The 17,343-nt window shown below is 39.4% G+C and overlaps 1 protein-coding gene and 1 long non-coding RNA gene across 2 annotated transcripts; both read left to right on the top strand.

Moving 5' to 3' along the window:
- The first annotated feature begins 5,667 nt into the window (after window positions 1-5,667).
- tcf15 (transcription factor 15) lies at window positions 5,668-7,097 on the top strand. Its single transcript, XM_004546435.5, has 2 exons — window positions 5,668-6,391; window positions 6,792-7,097. The coding sequence occupies exons 1-2, from the start codon at window positions 5,912-5,914 to the stop codon at window positions 6,852-6,854; spliced, it is 543 nt and encodes a 180-aa protein (XP_004546492.1). The 5' UTR covers window positions 5,668-5,911; the 3' UTR covers window positions 6,855-7,097.
- Window positions 7,098-9,079: 1,982 nt separating this feature from the next.
- LOC143414324 (uncharacterized) lies at window positions 9,080-12,258 on the top strand. Its single transcript, XR_013094855.1, has 3 exons — window positions 9,080-9,552; window positions 10,883-10,936; window positions 11,435-12,258. It is a non-coding gene; the product is annotated as an uncharacterized LOC143414324 (long non-coding RNA).
- The last annotated feature ends 5,085 nt before the right edge of the window (window positions 12,259-17,343 follow it).

Here is a 17,343-nt window from a genome sequence, read left to right on the forward strand (position 1 = left end):
GTGGCTTCTGCTTTAAAAATAAAAAATAAAAACGTTAGACTTCAGTAATGAATGGCTTTTGAACCTTTTCTGATTACAGCAGGCTTTGTGTCTGCAACACATAGACATCAAATATCTTGAATTCAATAAAAAAAAAAACAACAACAACCAAAAAACATCAGAACATGTCTTTCATCTTCACTTTGTTTTCGTCATATCTGCTGGAAAAGAACTGGAGTATCATCTTCAGCATCCAAATCCTATTGAAAAACATTTTTATCATTGTTGAAATTATATGCCTGTAATGGTATAGAACTGTATGAATTAAAATGATGCAATTTTCTACAATACTAACCAGCTTATTGTTGTGTCAGATATTCCAGTAAAAATCTGTGTAGAAATCAATTTTTCTCCATGTTTGTGGATTTGATTTTTGTGGCAGATTCATCTTGAAATGCATTATAAAGTCATCAATCTTTATCTAGAAAGTGACTCAGTGGCGCAGTCAAACTGCTTACATACTATTAAGTTGATTCTGGCTTCCTTGTTTAGTTTGTCCACATTTTAAAATGAAGCTGAAAAATGATCTCTGGTTAGCCAGCTCACCCATTTGTTCCACTTGGGGAGGCATTACAGCCAAACCCTCTTGAAAGAGTTTAGGTTTAACTCCGTTTAAGTCGATGAGGACTTCTCACAGCTTCCTATCCGGAATTCCCTCAGACTGCTGGTGGCTGCAGGCGTGTAATTTGTGCCAGATTTGCAACGCCGTATCCACCCTCTGACCTAAAAACAGAGACACATTGTGCACAAACCTTCTACTCTATGTAGCTTTGTGAAAGTGTTCATGTGGCTTAATGACAATAGGCTGTATTTCACTCAGCCTGCAGAACTGTGATGTGGCTCTTTTGGAGAGTTTCCACTATAAATGATGATCAAAGTAATTGGAAAGCATTGTCAGTGATCAATTATCGGGTATTTAACATCTGCTTACTTCTCAAGAATTGCTCTGTAGACTTTAGTTGGAGGTGTAGGAAAAAGCCCAAGACGCCTGTTGTGGCATCGGCTAAATATGATACAGCCAGGGGACAAACAAAAACTCTATACAACATTTTTGCTCAGCTTGCATGTAATAACTTTAATGCAAAACAGAACTATTGTTAAAGGGAACAGAGTCTTTTCATTTTCAAAACCATATTTGCATTATTGGACTTCCTTAGAAAACCTACACTTTGGTACAGCCCCTCCATTCATTCACTTATGACAACTTACTTTTGATTGGCTGCCCCTCATAAACTAACGATTGTGAAAAGGAAAGTGTGCGTTAATGAAAGTATGAATAGCAAGACTCATCTTCTCAAAACTTATTCATAAACCTAAAATCTGTAACAATTTTATTTATACAGCGCCAAATAACAGTAACAGTTGCCTCAAGGCACCTTATATTGAAAGGTAAAGACCCTACAGTAATATATAGAAAACAGGGAAAACCCTAACAATTAGATGAGACCCTATAAACAAGCACTTTGGTGACAGCGGGAAGGAAAAATTCCCTTAGAAGAAATCTCCGGCAGAACCAGGTTGAGTAAGTCCCTTCTGAGGTTAGGGGAGGAAAACAGGACAAAGACACACAAAACTCAACGCATCATGGGAAGCCGCTGGCAGCCTCGGGGTATTGCAGTATAACGAAGGGAGGATTCAGGGTCACCTGATCAAGCCCTAACTATATGCTTTAGGAAAGGAAGCTTTAAGCCTAACCATAAAAATTAGAGATGGTGTCTGTCTCTTAAATTTGAGAGTTGGTTCCAAACAAGACAGGTCTGAAAACTGAAGGCTCTACCTCCCATTGTGCTTTTATATACCCTAAGAACCAGCAGTCTGAGAGCAAAGTGCTCTATAGGGGTAATACAGTACTATGAGCTCTTATGTGTGAACTACAATTTCAAAAGATCTTTGAATGGGAGGAAGAAGCACGATGGTAAGTGACACAAGAGAAACGAAACAGACATTTAGAAACCTCTTGAGGTGGGTGATGCACCCAAAATCTAAGGTCAAATGACCGTGAGCATCTTTTTCCAATGAATCTTTACCTAGCCTTAGTGCTGCTGAAAGAAAAAGTCCCCAAATCCTAAAAGACCCACAATAAATAAGTCCCTTCTACTGATATTTTAATTTTTTCCAGCCTGTCTGTGGCTGCAAGCCTTGAGCTACTGATGATGTAATTTGATCACAAATGCAATACATCATCTGTAAAATGGCTAGTTTCTTTCAGTGTACCCAACATCACTAAACCGGACAAAATACTGCATTTACTGGAATCTCTTTGAGCTCCAGATTTAGTGTTAAAATGTGTATTTAGCACAGCAGGAAAGTGTGTCCGAGGTCAGCTCAAAATAAACTTCAGAGCCCATGCTGATTGTAAAAAAAGAAACGTGTCACATTGTGCAATAGTGTTGAGCCCACTGATGTCTTTTTAATAGCTTTTGAACAACAATGGAGCTTGATGTCACAGAGGAATAAACTATAATTGCTAATACACATGCAACACTGGTTAGTAGGAACTATCCATTGTTGATTTTCTAGCATATGAGTGGATTTCTTGACAGCAGAACAAACACAGTATCACCAGACATGCCCTTTGAAGGGATGTATTCATTAAAAAGGGCATTAATCATCTGTTTTGTGTCAGCAGCACAGGACATCAAAGGAATGGGGCAGAGCACCAAAGTGGTGTTGTCATGCTCTGCACAGCCGTCAGTGACATAAATCAGAATTTAAAGATAGAAGACTGGACAATACTGTGCCTTTGCCACCTCAGAAAGAAATAGAGTGAATTTCTTTCAACTTTTTTTTATCCGCTCTAATTGTGGAGTTAATTAGACACTAGCTCTTTGAAGTTGCACTTGAGCAAATATCTGTTTTGATCTAAATGTTCATGTCAGCGTATTCAAATACTCAGAAATGTCCATTTTTGATGTACAGTGCTTAACAAATTTATTAGACCACCACCCAATGTAAGGTCTATGCCACAGCCGCCCTACAGTTACAGTACTGATAATTAACCAGTTCATTTTTCATGGTTCTGTAATGGTTAACTCACCAGTAGGCACACCTACCTAAAACATTTTTTTTAAATGCTGAAATGTAATTATTGTAATTATTGATTAATTTTCAAATATATTGTTTTACAAGAAGCAGAACAAGATAGTAAAGTACTTCATTATCATTATTATTATAAGTATTATTAAAGCCACTTTTAAATGACTAACCATTTTATGCTTTAGTAAATTTACATCTATTTCACAAAGTATATTTTCTAAGTTTTGTTGCAGTAGAAGTGCTTTTGTACAGGAAAAAAAATGCATGGTGTGACTGTAAGTAGCAGTTCCTGCACCAACCTTCTTAAAATGTCGGTGTGTGGCATTAATAACAGATGCAGCCTGGTCCTTGGTAAAGGAAAATCAATGCTTTATTTCTGTTTATCCCAAGAGTGTGTACTAAATGTCATGAAAGTCCAATCAGACGCTGTTTTAACTTAGCACCAGACTCATTAGACTAGATACCTCATAGAAAAAGAGAACTTGAATGCAGGACACCAGCAAAAGAAAAAAAGTTCAAATAATTTTAATTCAAGGATAGAATCATACAGGAAAGCGTAAGTCATTAAGATAAAAAAAAGGAACTGGCAAGAGGAAGACATGAGAAACACCTGGAAGGACTAGAAAGCTACGCTACAGGAAACAACAATCTGGCCTAAAACAAAGGCGTTGGTTACCTGGCATATCAGTTGTACCTAAAGCCAGAAATGTCAGCCTCACCAGACAAAAATCACAGGATCTTAGTCCCGATTCTCATCCTCTTTAAAGACCACAAATTTATATACATAATTCTGCACCCCTGACAGCCATCAACAGAACAGCAAAATGTGCAACAGCTCAAACAGAAAACCTTCATCTGTGTGATCTGCTGTTCTCAGAGATATCTAAAGCGCAATGATACAGACCTCAGTGGGTGGCAAACACAACATGCTTTTACTTCATCACTCTAGATAATTTGAGCTTCTCCTTTTTGCAAAGGCACAAAAGTCTATCACAGTTCCATGAAATGCGAGAGTTGTTCTCAGAAAGCTTAATCTTGGTGCCAAGTCAGAATTCTCACAAACTACTGTAGGGCACGCGAACCGGAGCAGCTGCAAATTCACATACTGCACAAAGATAATAAATTCCCGGCAAGACTTCCTGATAGATGTAATTAACCGTACAGCAATCTAATTTGTTGGTTAATAGTTGAGCGGCTTCGTTGACCTTTAATGTGTTATTACTGGATCATCAGATTTCAAAACAAATTAAAATCGTTTGGCGTGTCTTCTTCTAGCTCATAATATTTTTAATTAATTCAGATGAAGTTGAATCTCTGGAGAGAGTATCTTAATTCTGAAGCTGAACATTCACACAGCCTTTAGCTCTGCGGGGTCCTGTGTTTGATTCATTTTGTTTTGTAAGCCCTCCCTCAGCAGACAGTTTGGGTGTCTGACTGTTGATGCAGCTGAGACACACTGAAGTGGCTGAATGTGCTGCCGACTTGCCTCTGCTCATGTGGCTTCAGAGACACTGAATCATCCGTTTTGCACCACTTTGTTTTTATAAACTATGGGCAGCAACTGATTAAATTCTTGTGATTCCAGGATCATCTGTTCATTGTTTGTTTACTCTTACTTAACTTTCTCCCACTGTGACCTGTGATCCTCAGTAAGAGCTAAAAACAGCTTTCAATATGGGGACACAACAGTATTTACTCAAGCTAGTCTAAGTCTGTTGCTGTGCAGTAGATATAGTTAATGTATTCTCCCAAAGAAGAAATAAAAATAAAAATACTTTATTCTTGTTATCATTGTTACTACTAGTACTACTACTACCAAATATGACAGTGGAGAAATCACTTTATAAACTGCATGTGTATGGTTTAAGTTAATTTCGTCTTAGTGTTTACCGATGTGCTTCACCAGCACACAGAAACAGACCTTGGTGGGCGGCAGAAACAAATTTACTGTAAAATAACTAGAGAGCAAACTTCAGTACCTAAATGCCTTTAAAGCTTTACACATTGATCAGTGCTTTGAATTTTGAACATTTCTAATCATGCAACTTCTAATGAAGCATTTATTATATATTAATTAAGAATGGTTGCATCTCATGCACTGGAATGTAGTAGATTTAGTTCAGTACTACACCTTGTACTTTGAATGCTTCTGTGTGATGCTACTTTACAGTTAAAATAAGTACAAATAAAATAAAACAAAAATAAATAGAGCAAAAGAAGTAAAGTGTTTTTTTTTTACCCCACTTCCCCTTTACTAACAGTTATTAGTTTGGTTTTACATACAAGGCAAATCAGGAAATTAAAAACTTTAATATTTTTAGACTTAATGAATAATTTAAAGTGGTTTAAAGTAAATAAATACAACATTGCCATGCCACTTAATAAATTCTACTATTCCTACTAGCTACTACTGCTATTACATTAGATGTCATATTCCCATATGCTCCACCTTTTTGGTGACCACACTGTGTTTGTGAGTCTCCAGAGATCCCTTTTTCTTCTAACAACTCTCTCTTGAGTCTCTCCTAACGTTTCCCCTTTAAGTGGAAATGACCACAGTTTATTGAGTCCGTTTCACTGGAGAGGCTAGTGTAACTGTAAATGTTGCTGTCAGCTCCTCCCATCCAGCTATAAGAGCCCAGCTGACCAGGTAGTCTGTGTCCATCCCTGAATAGGCCCTGCAAAACGGACTTATGAGAAATTGGTGAGCTTTATTAGAGCCGTACGTTTTTGGTTGTACGTAACAGACTTTTGAGATGTAGGTAGGGACGGTCCCTGAGGTTGTTTTCCGACTGGTTGCACAGCGGATCTGGAGTAAGGACTGGTAACTTTTTCAATGATGACTTTTGCCATGCTGCGGCCTGTGGCGACGCACATGATCTACTCGGACTTCACTGTCACCTCCGAGGACGATGAGAACCGCAGCGAGAGCGATGGCAGTTCGGAGCAAAGTTACTGTAGCTCCACCGACAAACGAAGACGGATTTCCAGCAAACTGGAAGGAGACTCCGCGGTGGTCGTGAAACAGAGGAGCGCGGCTAACGCCAGGGAGAGAGGCAGGACGCAGAGTGTCAACACCGCTTTCACGGCTCTCCGGACTCTCATACCCACAGAGCCCGTGGACAGAAAGCTATCCAAGATTGAAACTCTTCGACTGGCATCCAGCTACATTTCTCATCTGGCCAACGTGCTTCTGATTGGAGACGGTGGCGCAGATGGGCAGCCGTGCCTCGGCGGGGTCCATGCGCAAGGAGAGTTTGGGGAAAAGCAGCCGCGGACCATCTGCACCTTCTGTTTGAGCAACCAGAGAAAAGGGGTAAATGTTTTATATGTCAGAGCTCGATTTAAAAGGCTTAGATTTAACTGCTGGGTTAAAAATGCCAACAATTTTATGTCAATAATCGTGCGCAATGAAATGCACCATGCCTATTACTTAGCAGTGCAGCTCATTTTTTAACCTATGTATTTTTTATGCTGATGTTTGTTCGCAGTATAACACAGTGTATTTCTTAACCATCACTTTAAATTCCTCACACATAGTGTCTTTTTAATTCTGCAAGAAAACCAGAGCTACGCAAAACACTTAGTTGTTGATAGGAACTACATTTATTCACGTGACATCGCTTTTGTAAGCCTTTATGGCGCAGATTTTTTGTTTTTTTGTTTTTGTTTTTTTGGAGTGCTTATATATGACCCAAGAATGTCTTTCTTTCCAGATCAAAGATGGAAAAGACTGTTTGAAAATGCGAGGGCTTGGTCCGCTGCGAATGACGCGCTGACTGAAGACCAGTGAATGACTGACAGCCTGAAAACCCTCAAAGACTTTCTCAGGGAAGAGTCGAAGCTGGTTTTGGAGAGCGTGCTCATCTACATGTACACATGCTGGATCAAATAATGGAACCAAAGAAAGGAATATTTATACTTGACTGGAAATTTACGCATAAGCCTTTCAAAGATGCAGTGCATTTTAAAAAAAAAAAAAAAAAAAAGTTGTGGATTATTTTTTGTTTGGTGTCTTTTTTGTTGGCAACATTTTAAATAAAATATATTTTATAAAACAAAAACAATTCCCGTCTTTAAAAGAAAAAAAACAACAACAACACATTTGACTCAAACAAAATTATTTGAATCATATCATAATGTAGTTCAGATTTCCTGCACTAAAGAGGAGATTAATGGAGTGTATATATCTGAGACCAACAATCTGTTGAGGTCTTCTATTTCACCACCCACTTTAAAAAAAAAAAAAGAGTACTTCCAATATACAATAAGCAGCTGCAGTTTGCAAAATTGCTGCTCTTTTCTAATAAACATTTGAAAACATTGACTCTAATAGCAAATTTGGAGGTATAAATGTTTTTTTATGTCTTTGCTGAAAGATGTCAGACATACAAACATTTCCACTGTTTACAGTGATGGTGCCAGTGTGTTGTTTATGAAGCCTTGCAGACCCACGGCAAAAGGTTCGGGGTTTCCAGTGTCACTGAGTGGTGTGTTTTTCCCAAAACTCATGATTGGTGTTTTTTTGAAGTCTGTTATCGATTAGTCACGGCAAATAGTAGCCCACACTCTGTTCAGAGCCCCCAACACAGCTGTTGGTATGTCAAAGGGATAAATCACTGCTGTGGGCCCAAAAGACAGGGAGATGGGGTGAGAGGTCAGAGGTCACAGTGTAGTATTGAAGTGAAAGCTAAGTGACACTTAGTGACTGCAAATGATGCAAATTTAATCTCAGAGCAGATTTTCAAGATATGTATCTTTTTATCATGTCATTTCTTATTAGTAGGAAACATCGCTGTATTTGATATTCAGGTTCTCACATCGCTATCAGCATGACAAATGATTACTGTTTTATTTATTTTCAGCTGCAAAAGAGAACTTTCTCTTGTGCTTGCCATGTTTTCGTGCACTCTGGTTTCTGTAGCACATAGCAAATTCAGATAGCTTTCACTGACAAATGCAGATAAAGTAAATGCTATCATAAAATGTCCCAGTAAAGTGTTCAGGCACCACATGCTGTCAGAAAAGCTCCAGTGTCCCTTGGCACTTGTTCTCTGAGCCCCTGAAAATCTACTGGAGGGAAGGAAGACCAGTCTTCCAAAAGATTTTCCCTCATTTGACATTTTGAGGATGATGATGATAATGATGATTATGATGATGGTGATGATGTTGGAGACCACTGTCTAACATGTTCGTCCACAATCTCCATAGCTATGCCAATATCAATCACATATCTATCACATTATCCCTTTTCAAGCATTCCAGTAGATATCATAATACTCCAGTGGAGGGGGCATTATCCTCCCAAAGGACACCTTTCCATGAGGATAAACAAGCTTTAAATGGATAAAGGTGATAATTCAGAACTGTAACTTGATTTGTAGTGCAGCTTTTCTCTAAGACACATACATGCACATCAGATAACTGGCAAGATGAAGAGTAGTTCAAATGCTTATTAAGTATTTAGTTTGATTTATGTTTGCAGTGCTTTTATTACCTATAAACACTTTTGGATTAATTTTTCCAATGCGTGGCCTTCCATATCTTTATCTAAACCAGTATGATCCCCTGAAAGATAACTAACTAACTAACTAACTAACTAAATAAATAAATAAATAAATAAATCAAAATACAACCAGACTCAAATAGTGGCTGTGAAATGCTCCCCACAGCACAAAAAAGATCCCCTACCTGTAGGGGTCAAGGGTTCAACTTTTTCCTTTAATTTGCCATGTGTCTGTATTTCATAATGCTGCAAAGCAAAAGCCGCCCAGTCTCTGTGGGCTTCTTCTCCAGTCTGTAATGAAAGCTGTAACAGGCAGATTGCAGCTCAGCGACACACAGCTGAGCCCAAGTTCCCTTCTGGCATCTCTTTGAATAAGACTGCAAACTCAGTCCTCTGAATGACAGAAGAAAGCTCCCTGGTGAAACAGGAGGCTGTATGGAAAGTTAATTTTAAGGCAGCTAAAGGTGCATGCTGGGGGTCTGAGTTTCCTTTGCCGTCCCTCCCCCACCTGCTGTGTCAGGATAAGTCGAATTTGTCCTCCTCACCCAGGGACTGGGCCTCCTCAGATGGCTCCCTGAGGCTCCCCCCGGCAGGAAGATGTCACGTAGGCAGAGGAAGGGAAAACAACACGCAGCCGACCTCTCTGAGGAACTCTCTGTGCGGCGGGGCTTTGGGTCATCGCCAGTCTTGACATCATCCGGCACTGGGACCCAGATGTACGGATCTCTAGTGATGCTTTTCAGAGAGAGCGAACAAAATACTGAGTGTTCAATCAAATCAACAATTTTTTAGTTTTTACTAAGATGAAAGATTAAAAAAAACATGGCGGAGATGATCAGAAGGAAAGGGCGGGAACAAAGAACTCAAGTAAAGTCAGTAAAAATCAGTCTGGATCTGTTTAACATGTCTGACAGGCGAGCGTCCAGAGGATCCACCTGGAGATCACTGCAAAGGTTTACCGCTTCACTTTGGTAAGTTTTTCCTCCTCCTCGGACATCCCAGTCCCAGCAGAGAATTTTAGCGGAGCTTAAATGAAGCCAGACGGCAGTTCCACCTCCTCCTGCCAGTTTTATGTTCTGTGACATGACGATAATAGATGGAGCTCTGCTGTCTTACCTAAAACTACTAGAAACAGAGCATTTTCTACTAAATTAGGTAAATTATTTCTGCTGTATCATGTATCTTCATCAAAGGAAGGTTTTATATTTTTCTTCTCTTTTTTTTTGTATGTATAGCCAACTGGATACTGGATTTTTCACATATTGCTCATTGCTTATTTTTCCAAACTTTCAAGCGAAAGCGTTTTGGACTTCCCCAAATAAGTGTTGCATGACTTGGGTATGAGATGCTACAATAATGTTTAATTGTGCAATAAAATGCAAAGCTCCAACTGCACTGTGTGTGTACAATGTGTTTCTTTGTAATTCTCATTGAGAAGCTCAGCGCTTTATTGTACACTACAGATTTATGGTACAGAGTTATTCATGAATAAAAGTAGAGAAAAACTGGTGTCATTTTAGATCTCGTTGTTCTTCTTGGTGATTGACAGTTACTTAAGAAGAGGAAGTGGCACATTTTGGAAGCACAATTTAATGAGTACAACTGAGCTCGGTCTATGAAAACACCTTTGCAAATGAGACACAAATCACGGTTCCGGCAGCTCAAAGTGTTCCTGTCCTTGCCTCACTAACATAAAATAGAAAAAAGTTAAAATAGATGATCCAGAAACAGGAAGGATGTAAAGCATTTTTCAGCATCATCTGGGAGCCCAGGACTGATTCCCACATGGGTGCTTAGCTTCATCATTTTGTAGTCTTGCCAGAGAGCTGTTGTTAGACATAAACCTGCACATGGTAATATTTTAATGGCTTTTGCTCTCAGAGTCTGCTTCAGCATGTTTCAAACACTCGCTGGCTGGAGAGATGGCCCCTGGCTCCACCTGCATGTCAAAGATATTGATAGTTACTTAGTGGTTCCAGGCTGAGATACCTTTCTTCTGATTTTACTGAACATGAACGCTTTCCCAAAAAGGAGGAAGAGGAGGTAGAGGAAGTCTGTCTGTTTGACCGTCAGCTGAGCTTCGGCGGGGGAGAAGCTCGCCAATGCAAGGAGACAGTTGTGTCTCCTCAAACATGCAAGAACAATTGTTTTCATGTGCCAGACAACTTGGCAAGGCCTTCAGAAGGAGAGGGAGGATGATGGAGAGTGAAGGGTGGGCGGGGAGAGCTGGTAAAAGGAAATCCCAGAGAAGAAATTAGGGAACAATGCACACCGTCTTAACACTGCTCTGTTCTGTTTCAGGCTCGGACAATCAAGCTTTAGGAGTCAGCAGGCTGCCAAAGCCCAGGGCTTGAGGTGAGAATCCAGCAGCACAGACTTGAGGGTTTTTTTCTTCCTTAAATAAACAATTGAACAGGCAGCATGATGCATCTCTGCAGCGTGTTGTGCCTCACAAAGACAGGATTTATTTCAGTCAGTTTCAAATGAACTGACCAAAACAAAACAAGACATTATCCACATCAAATGGGAGGGGAAAAAAAATCTTCCCCACCATGTGGAAGCGTTCATTATTGGATGTTTAGAGGAAGTGTTTGTGTTCATGTAGATACATTTTCTCAGTTTCCCGCAATAAATTCTGTCCCACTATTTCACTATCTTCCCTTTTAAGTTTGGTTTTATTGCTTTTTCCTTGTGATTTTTTCTTGTTGGTATGTTTTCCTAGTTTATCCTGTTTTTATTATCCCATACTTGCTGTTAAATTTGTGGTTATCATGACATATGTTTAATTTTATCACTGATTTTAATTTGTTCTTTTTGTCATATGATCCCTGATGATTTTCTTCACATGGAAAGGACAGAGGATCAACTTCTGTCATGTTGCACCTATGAAACTTTATATAAATAAAGGCAACTTGACTAAATGAAAGAATTGTACAGAATGATTTTTTTTTTCCTATTTAGAGGCTGCAAAAGGTAGCTGAAAACATGACAAACTGCAGAGTTTTTAGTTTCAAATTTTACCTCTGTTAATCACTTTGGAGCAGACAACCTTAGCTACACTAGAATGGCTGTAGGAACTTCATTCTTACTAATGTCAAGCGGGGGGGGGGCAATAACTGGAAATAATGTAACTGTACAGACATCTACAGGAAAATGGACCTTTAGCTCTCTTCATCTTTGACCTCAGTGAATACCTTTCTGATGAGTTTATGGTCTCATTTGCTAGTTTCAAGTCCTACTGAGCACAACATAGGGCTAATTTCATAAATTGTGGTCAAAATTACAGTCATAAAAGACAATGAAGCAGTCACATTTGGTTCTAAAAACTGTGTTTAAAACACAATTCATGTAGAATTAATATAATGATTATTTTCTTGATTTTAGGACCTAGAATTGTGAAATATTTGTTGCATATTTTCATGCTAGAGACAACCATAAGGCAAGAGGCAGAGTACACCCTGGACAATTTGCCAGCCTGTCACATGGCTAAAACAGTGAGGCAGACCATTTAAAATCACTAAATAACCTCATAACTGCATAAATTAATGGCTGTTTTTTAGGTGCAAGTTTTCAAAATACAATGTATTTAATAATTTTTGTTGTTTTTACATATAAACCTTGTTTTGTAATATGTATTCGGTTGTCCTGCTGTGTTTTATTGTGTTTATGTTTCAGTGTTTTCCCTCCTGTTGGACAATAAAATGAATTGAACTAAGAATAATATGATTGGTTTTAAGTGTCTTTCTCTTTCTTAATTACTGTTTCAGGAACAATGTTATCGTGGAATAAATTAAAACAGGGTATTAGATCAGTCTATAACGTGACCCCCTGCTAGCACAGGATCACCGGTACTGTTATGGCCCATCAAAGAGCTATATATCTGTCAAACCCTAGTAAACATGCATGGTCTTCATGGGAAAGTCTCTGTGTACAGGGCCTGTGGGAGAGATGGCGGAACCATTGGGATGTTTCATTTCAGCAAACAGAGCAAACAGTCAGAGGATTTCCTCAATCAGAGGCGAAAGAGTTTGCAGTGAACAACCTCGCTGACAGAAACATGGAGACCTGCACAAGCAGCTGGGCGTGCTAACAACCTCTGGGATTTACTGTGGCGTGCAACACCCTTTAACAACAGGACTAAGAGGCAGAATCAGACACACACACACACACCATACATTCACTCACTCACATTTACACCAGCAATTAAACCTTCAGAGAATCACAACTTCGATGAATCTTACAAGTTTTTGTCACTGACTTTTATGACTGCACTATTTCCTTATAACACATAGTTTGCATGAACTTTAAGACTCCCTTGAGCTTGGTTATGACGCTTTTCTTAATCCAGCACAGGAATATCAGCACATCTGCAGCGCAGAGATATTTAAGAAATGTGGAGTAGCATGTTTTTGTATAAGCTATTTATTTCTCATGCTGGGATTATTCCCTGTCACAGATCTGAAACCGCTCGCAGCTGCACTTAATGGTGTCCAATAGGAAGTGGCCAAAAAAAAAGAAAGAAAAAAAAGAGAAAATCCTCATTTCCACCAATGTTCTGCCTTAACATCAGTAAATGTCTATGTCCCTTTGCCAGCTGCTGCTGAATGAGGTATTGTTTAATGCAGATGGTGGAATCCAAAGACCTCACGCTTCCCTTTTCCATAAAGCGAGCCTGCTATTAATAACCATATATCGACCTCCTTTGTCAACAAGAGCGACGCGTACAAATAATATGCTTCAAGGAAGACAATGGGGAGTTCCCTGTGTTAAAAACAACAGGATGAGCCAGACTCATAAGAGTGTGTGTGTGTGTGTGATTAATGTGAGACAATCTGTCTGTGGGAGAAAGATCTTACTGACAGACTTAAGATCTGTTTCATATCTAACATGTTTTGCATTCTTCCCTCTGGTCAGTGATACATTTTTCTCAAGGTGCAGCTGTACTGACCAACAAGACATTAGGTCCTGCACACATCTTTTACAGTTGTTTACAATTTACAATTGTTAGACAAAGACAATTTTTGTAATTTTGCCTCTGTGCACCACCACAGTGGATTTTAAAGCGAACAACCAATATGTGATTGAAGTGCAGATTTTCAACATTAAAACATTTTATATAAAAAATCTTGCATTACCTGTTTAAGTATCACACCCATTTTTATATATAGTTCCCCCATTTTCAGAGGCTCAAGGTTAACTGGACAGACAACATTTTACATATGAGCATTGTTTTGAACGCTGCAGTCAGAAGTCTGAAGTCTAGAACCACTGACATGATAAAATGATCTGTTCGTTGAGATGCTCTGCTCAGCTTTTACTGCAGTAACCTTCAGCTGCTGCTTGTTTGTAGTTCTTTGTGGATTTAATCTGTATTTAATAACTAAAAAGCATGCTCAGTTGGGTTGAGATATGTTACCTTGATTCCTGGGTTGTTTTTGGAGTATACTTTAGGTCTTTCCCCATTTGCATTGTGCAGAGCTGTCTGGTCAGTTTTGTAGCATTTGGCTGGATCTGAGCAGTACAGCCCTGTGAATTCATTCTGCTACTCCTATCAGCAGTTGCATCACCAGTAAAACACTAGTGACCTGGTTCTACTGGCAGCCTTATATGCCTATGCCATAACATTGCCTATATGTGGCATGTTTCAGATCATGAGCTTTTTTTCTTCTTCTTCATACTGTACTTTTTTATCTCCATCATTCTGATAAAGATTCTCTTTTTTTTCATTTGTCCAAAGTTTTTGTTGTTGTTTCGTTTTATTTCTGAACTGTGCAGACTCTTCTGTAATTTGGCCTTCCAGTTCTTGAGTTTAACAACTGGTTTGGACCTCATCGTAAATACTCAGTAATTCCATTCATGAAGGCGTCTCTTGATTCTGTGGTCTTTCAGGTTTTTTGGGGTTGCTGAGCTGACCGGCCCATTCATTTTGGCTACTCCTAGTAGTCCTAGTTCTTGCTCTCTGTCTCTCTGACAGGTTTATCTCATTTTTTTCATGTGACAGCCTTTTTTACTTACCTTAATTCTAATACTTTAATGCTTTAATACATTTTTTAAAATAAAAACTTTATGAATCAAAGCTGATTTAAGATCACCTTTAGTGGTGTCTAAAGGCAAATTGACAAAAACTGTCCCTTTGTCCAACAAGTTATGCACCAAACCTTTTTATGTTTTGTACTGTGAATGTTGTAATTACACATATAATGCTCATAAATTGGTTTCCTTTGTCTTATTGTATTATTGTTTGCTGTGTTTTCAGGTGGGAAAGCTGGTCAACCACAAATCCTTGTGTCCGCGTTTCAAAGTGTTTAAAGACAAACAGTGAAAGGAAACAAGAAAGGGTCTTACATGGTAGTTAGCTGCAGCAAAGTGTGAATCATGGAAAGTATAAAAGATTATCATGGCTTCTGCGTCTGAAACATGAAGTACCCTAAATCTCTCTTTTTTTAAACAACCAGCAGGGGAGACACCTGGCCTGCAGCAGCTAGATTTCTTACTAAAATGAAACAAAACAAAATGAATAAAGTCTTTGGCTAATTACTTGTGTTTGACAACTCATAAACTCAACAGGAAAGTGTTAACAGTAGTCAAATCAGACATTTTACCACTGCTTTATGACTGAACATCTTTTTCCAGCCAGAATTATTGCCATCTGGTACCTTCATATAGAGTGCTTGTTTTTAAGCACTCCTGCATTGTCCTAATTTTTCCGACCTGGACCTAATATTTTTCATGTCAGTTTTCTGAGACATGGATGAACACATCTGGCTTAACTAGAAAACACTTTGGAGCAACTCCTGTCGTTTTACGTCTACTAGATAAATAGAGATCAATAAATCTTTTTGTTTTGTTTTGTTTTGTTTTTTTGCCTGTCCCGTTTGGCTCTTTTGCCATCAGAATTATTGTCTAAAGGCAAAGAAAGATGCCCAACGGATTTACTTTACCAACTTGACCATCCCAGCCTTGCCATAATGGTCCATTTGATTCACCTTTTATTGTTTATTTTATTTTCACTTGTTGAATACGGGACAGACTTGACTGGGGGAAAGAAGGGGAGAAAGAAAGAGGGAAAGAGAAACAGCTGAGAAGAGGGACGGGGGAGAAGGGCAAAAACCAAAAACCAACAGAATGAGCAGAAAAAAAAGAAAAGAAAAAAAAATGCATATATCAATCACCTGGATCACATGCTGAGAAAGAAAAAAGAAAACAAGCAGACGAGAACAAGAGTAATAGAATAAACAACATCACAATGATATATGGGAATATGACAGTAAATACTAAATATTAAACATTATTGTGCAGCACATAAGATCAACAGAACACAGTGTGCTTTGAGGTAGGAGCCAAAAAGGGTGTAGTTTGTGGGTGTGATCACCCGTGTGTACACCTGTGAGCATGGACGCGCTTGTTTTTTTTAAAAGGTTCCTTCATGTAATGATCTGCTAGAGGGTGTGGGGGGGGGGGGGGGGGGGGGGGGGGGGGCACAACCCCGTCCTCCAGGGCATGAAGCAGGTATGGAAGAGATCAAAACTCCAGACATCCAGAGGCCCCCAGAACACAAGAGACCAAGGAAGACTAACAGAGGGGCAGCCGCGCCACTGTCCCAGAGAGAGCTGAGGAGAGTCCCAGATGAGGGCTCTCCTCAGCTCTCGGCCCCCGGCCTCTCGGCCGGGGGCACCCCACCTCCGAAGTGGCCCGAGCGAGCCCCAGGCTCCAGGCCCCGATATGCGGCCGCCAAGGAGTGAGCCGGTGTGTACCTGGACGCCCATCCCCGGACACAAAGAACCACCAACGCACCGATGTCTGAGGGAGTCCGCCACTGGCAGGGGAAGTGGTGGTAGGGGGAGATCAATAAATCTGCTAAACTTGACATAAAAATGCCCCACATTGCCTCAAATTATACACCTGGTATTTTCTTAAAAATTGCATCATCAAAAATGTATTTTATTCTAAAATGACTTGATCTGACATGAGAAGCTGGACTTTATATTTATCTCTGACGCAGGACAGCGTGAGAACAAAGTCTCACAATTTTTACAACCTTGTCCCCGACGCTGCTCTTTTTTCGGTACTGTTCAGATTTCTGGCCGAGGAGGTGGTGCTGCTGCTATTTTTAAAAATTCATTTTTATCTCAGATGATCTCTTTAAACTCCATTCAGATGGTGAAAACCAAAATTGGATGACTTAACCCTTTGTATGGTATTTTAACATATCATCCACTTGTGTCTGCTGCACTTTTTATCTTAGACTTTCAGGACTTTTTATCTTTGACTATTAAGTGAGGCAGCATTATCATTGTCTGGACTTTAACAGACAGCGATACCGAGTGTGAATGTGCTTGGCTCCATTCACCTTGCAGGACATGCTTTGGACTCTGCCTTCATAAATGCAGTCGCTTTCAGTGACCATAAAATCAGTCAAACACATTTTAATGTTACACAGAGATAAAACAATTAAGTACAAAATGCAGGTTTTGAACTGGCCTGGCCCTATCTGAAAAAGTAATTGCCCCCTAGCTGGTTGTGCCACTCTTGGCAGCAGAGAACTCCAATCAAGCTTTTGTGATAATTGGCAATGAGTCTTTCACATCACTGTGGAGACATTTTGACCCACACTTTAAAGAATTGCTTTAAATTATCCACCTGGGAGGTTTTTGAGCATGAACGGCCTGTTTAAGGTTATGCCAAAACAACTTAATAGGTTTTAAGTCCAGACTTGGGCCACTTCAGAACCTTCGTTTTATTTATTCATTTATTATTATTTT

This window comes from Maylandia zebra, linkage group LG20 (assembly GCF_041146795.1).
Source record: "Maylandia zebra isolate NMK-2024a linkage group LG20, Mzebra_GT3a, whole genome shotgun sequence".
In the NCBI taxonomy this organism is placed as follows: domain Eukaryota; kingdom Metazoa; phylum Chordata; class Actinopteri; order Cichliformes; family Cichlidae; genus Maylandia; species Maylandia zebra.

Coding starts and splice junctions, on each gene's coding strand:
- tcf15 (XM_004546435.5), top strand. CDS start 5,912: ATGATGACTTTTGCCATGCTGCGGCCTGTGGCGACGCACATGATCTAC. Junction 6,392..6,791: donor TGAGCAACCAGAGAAAAGGG/GTAAATGTTTTA, acceptor CTTTCTTTCCAG/ATCAAAGATGGAAAAGACTG.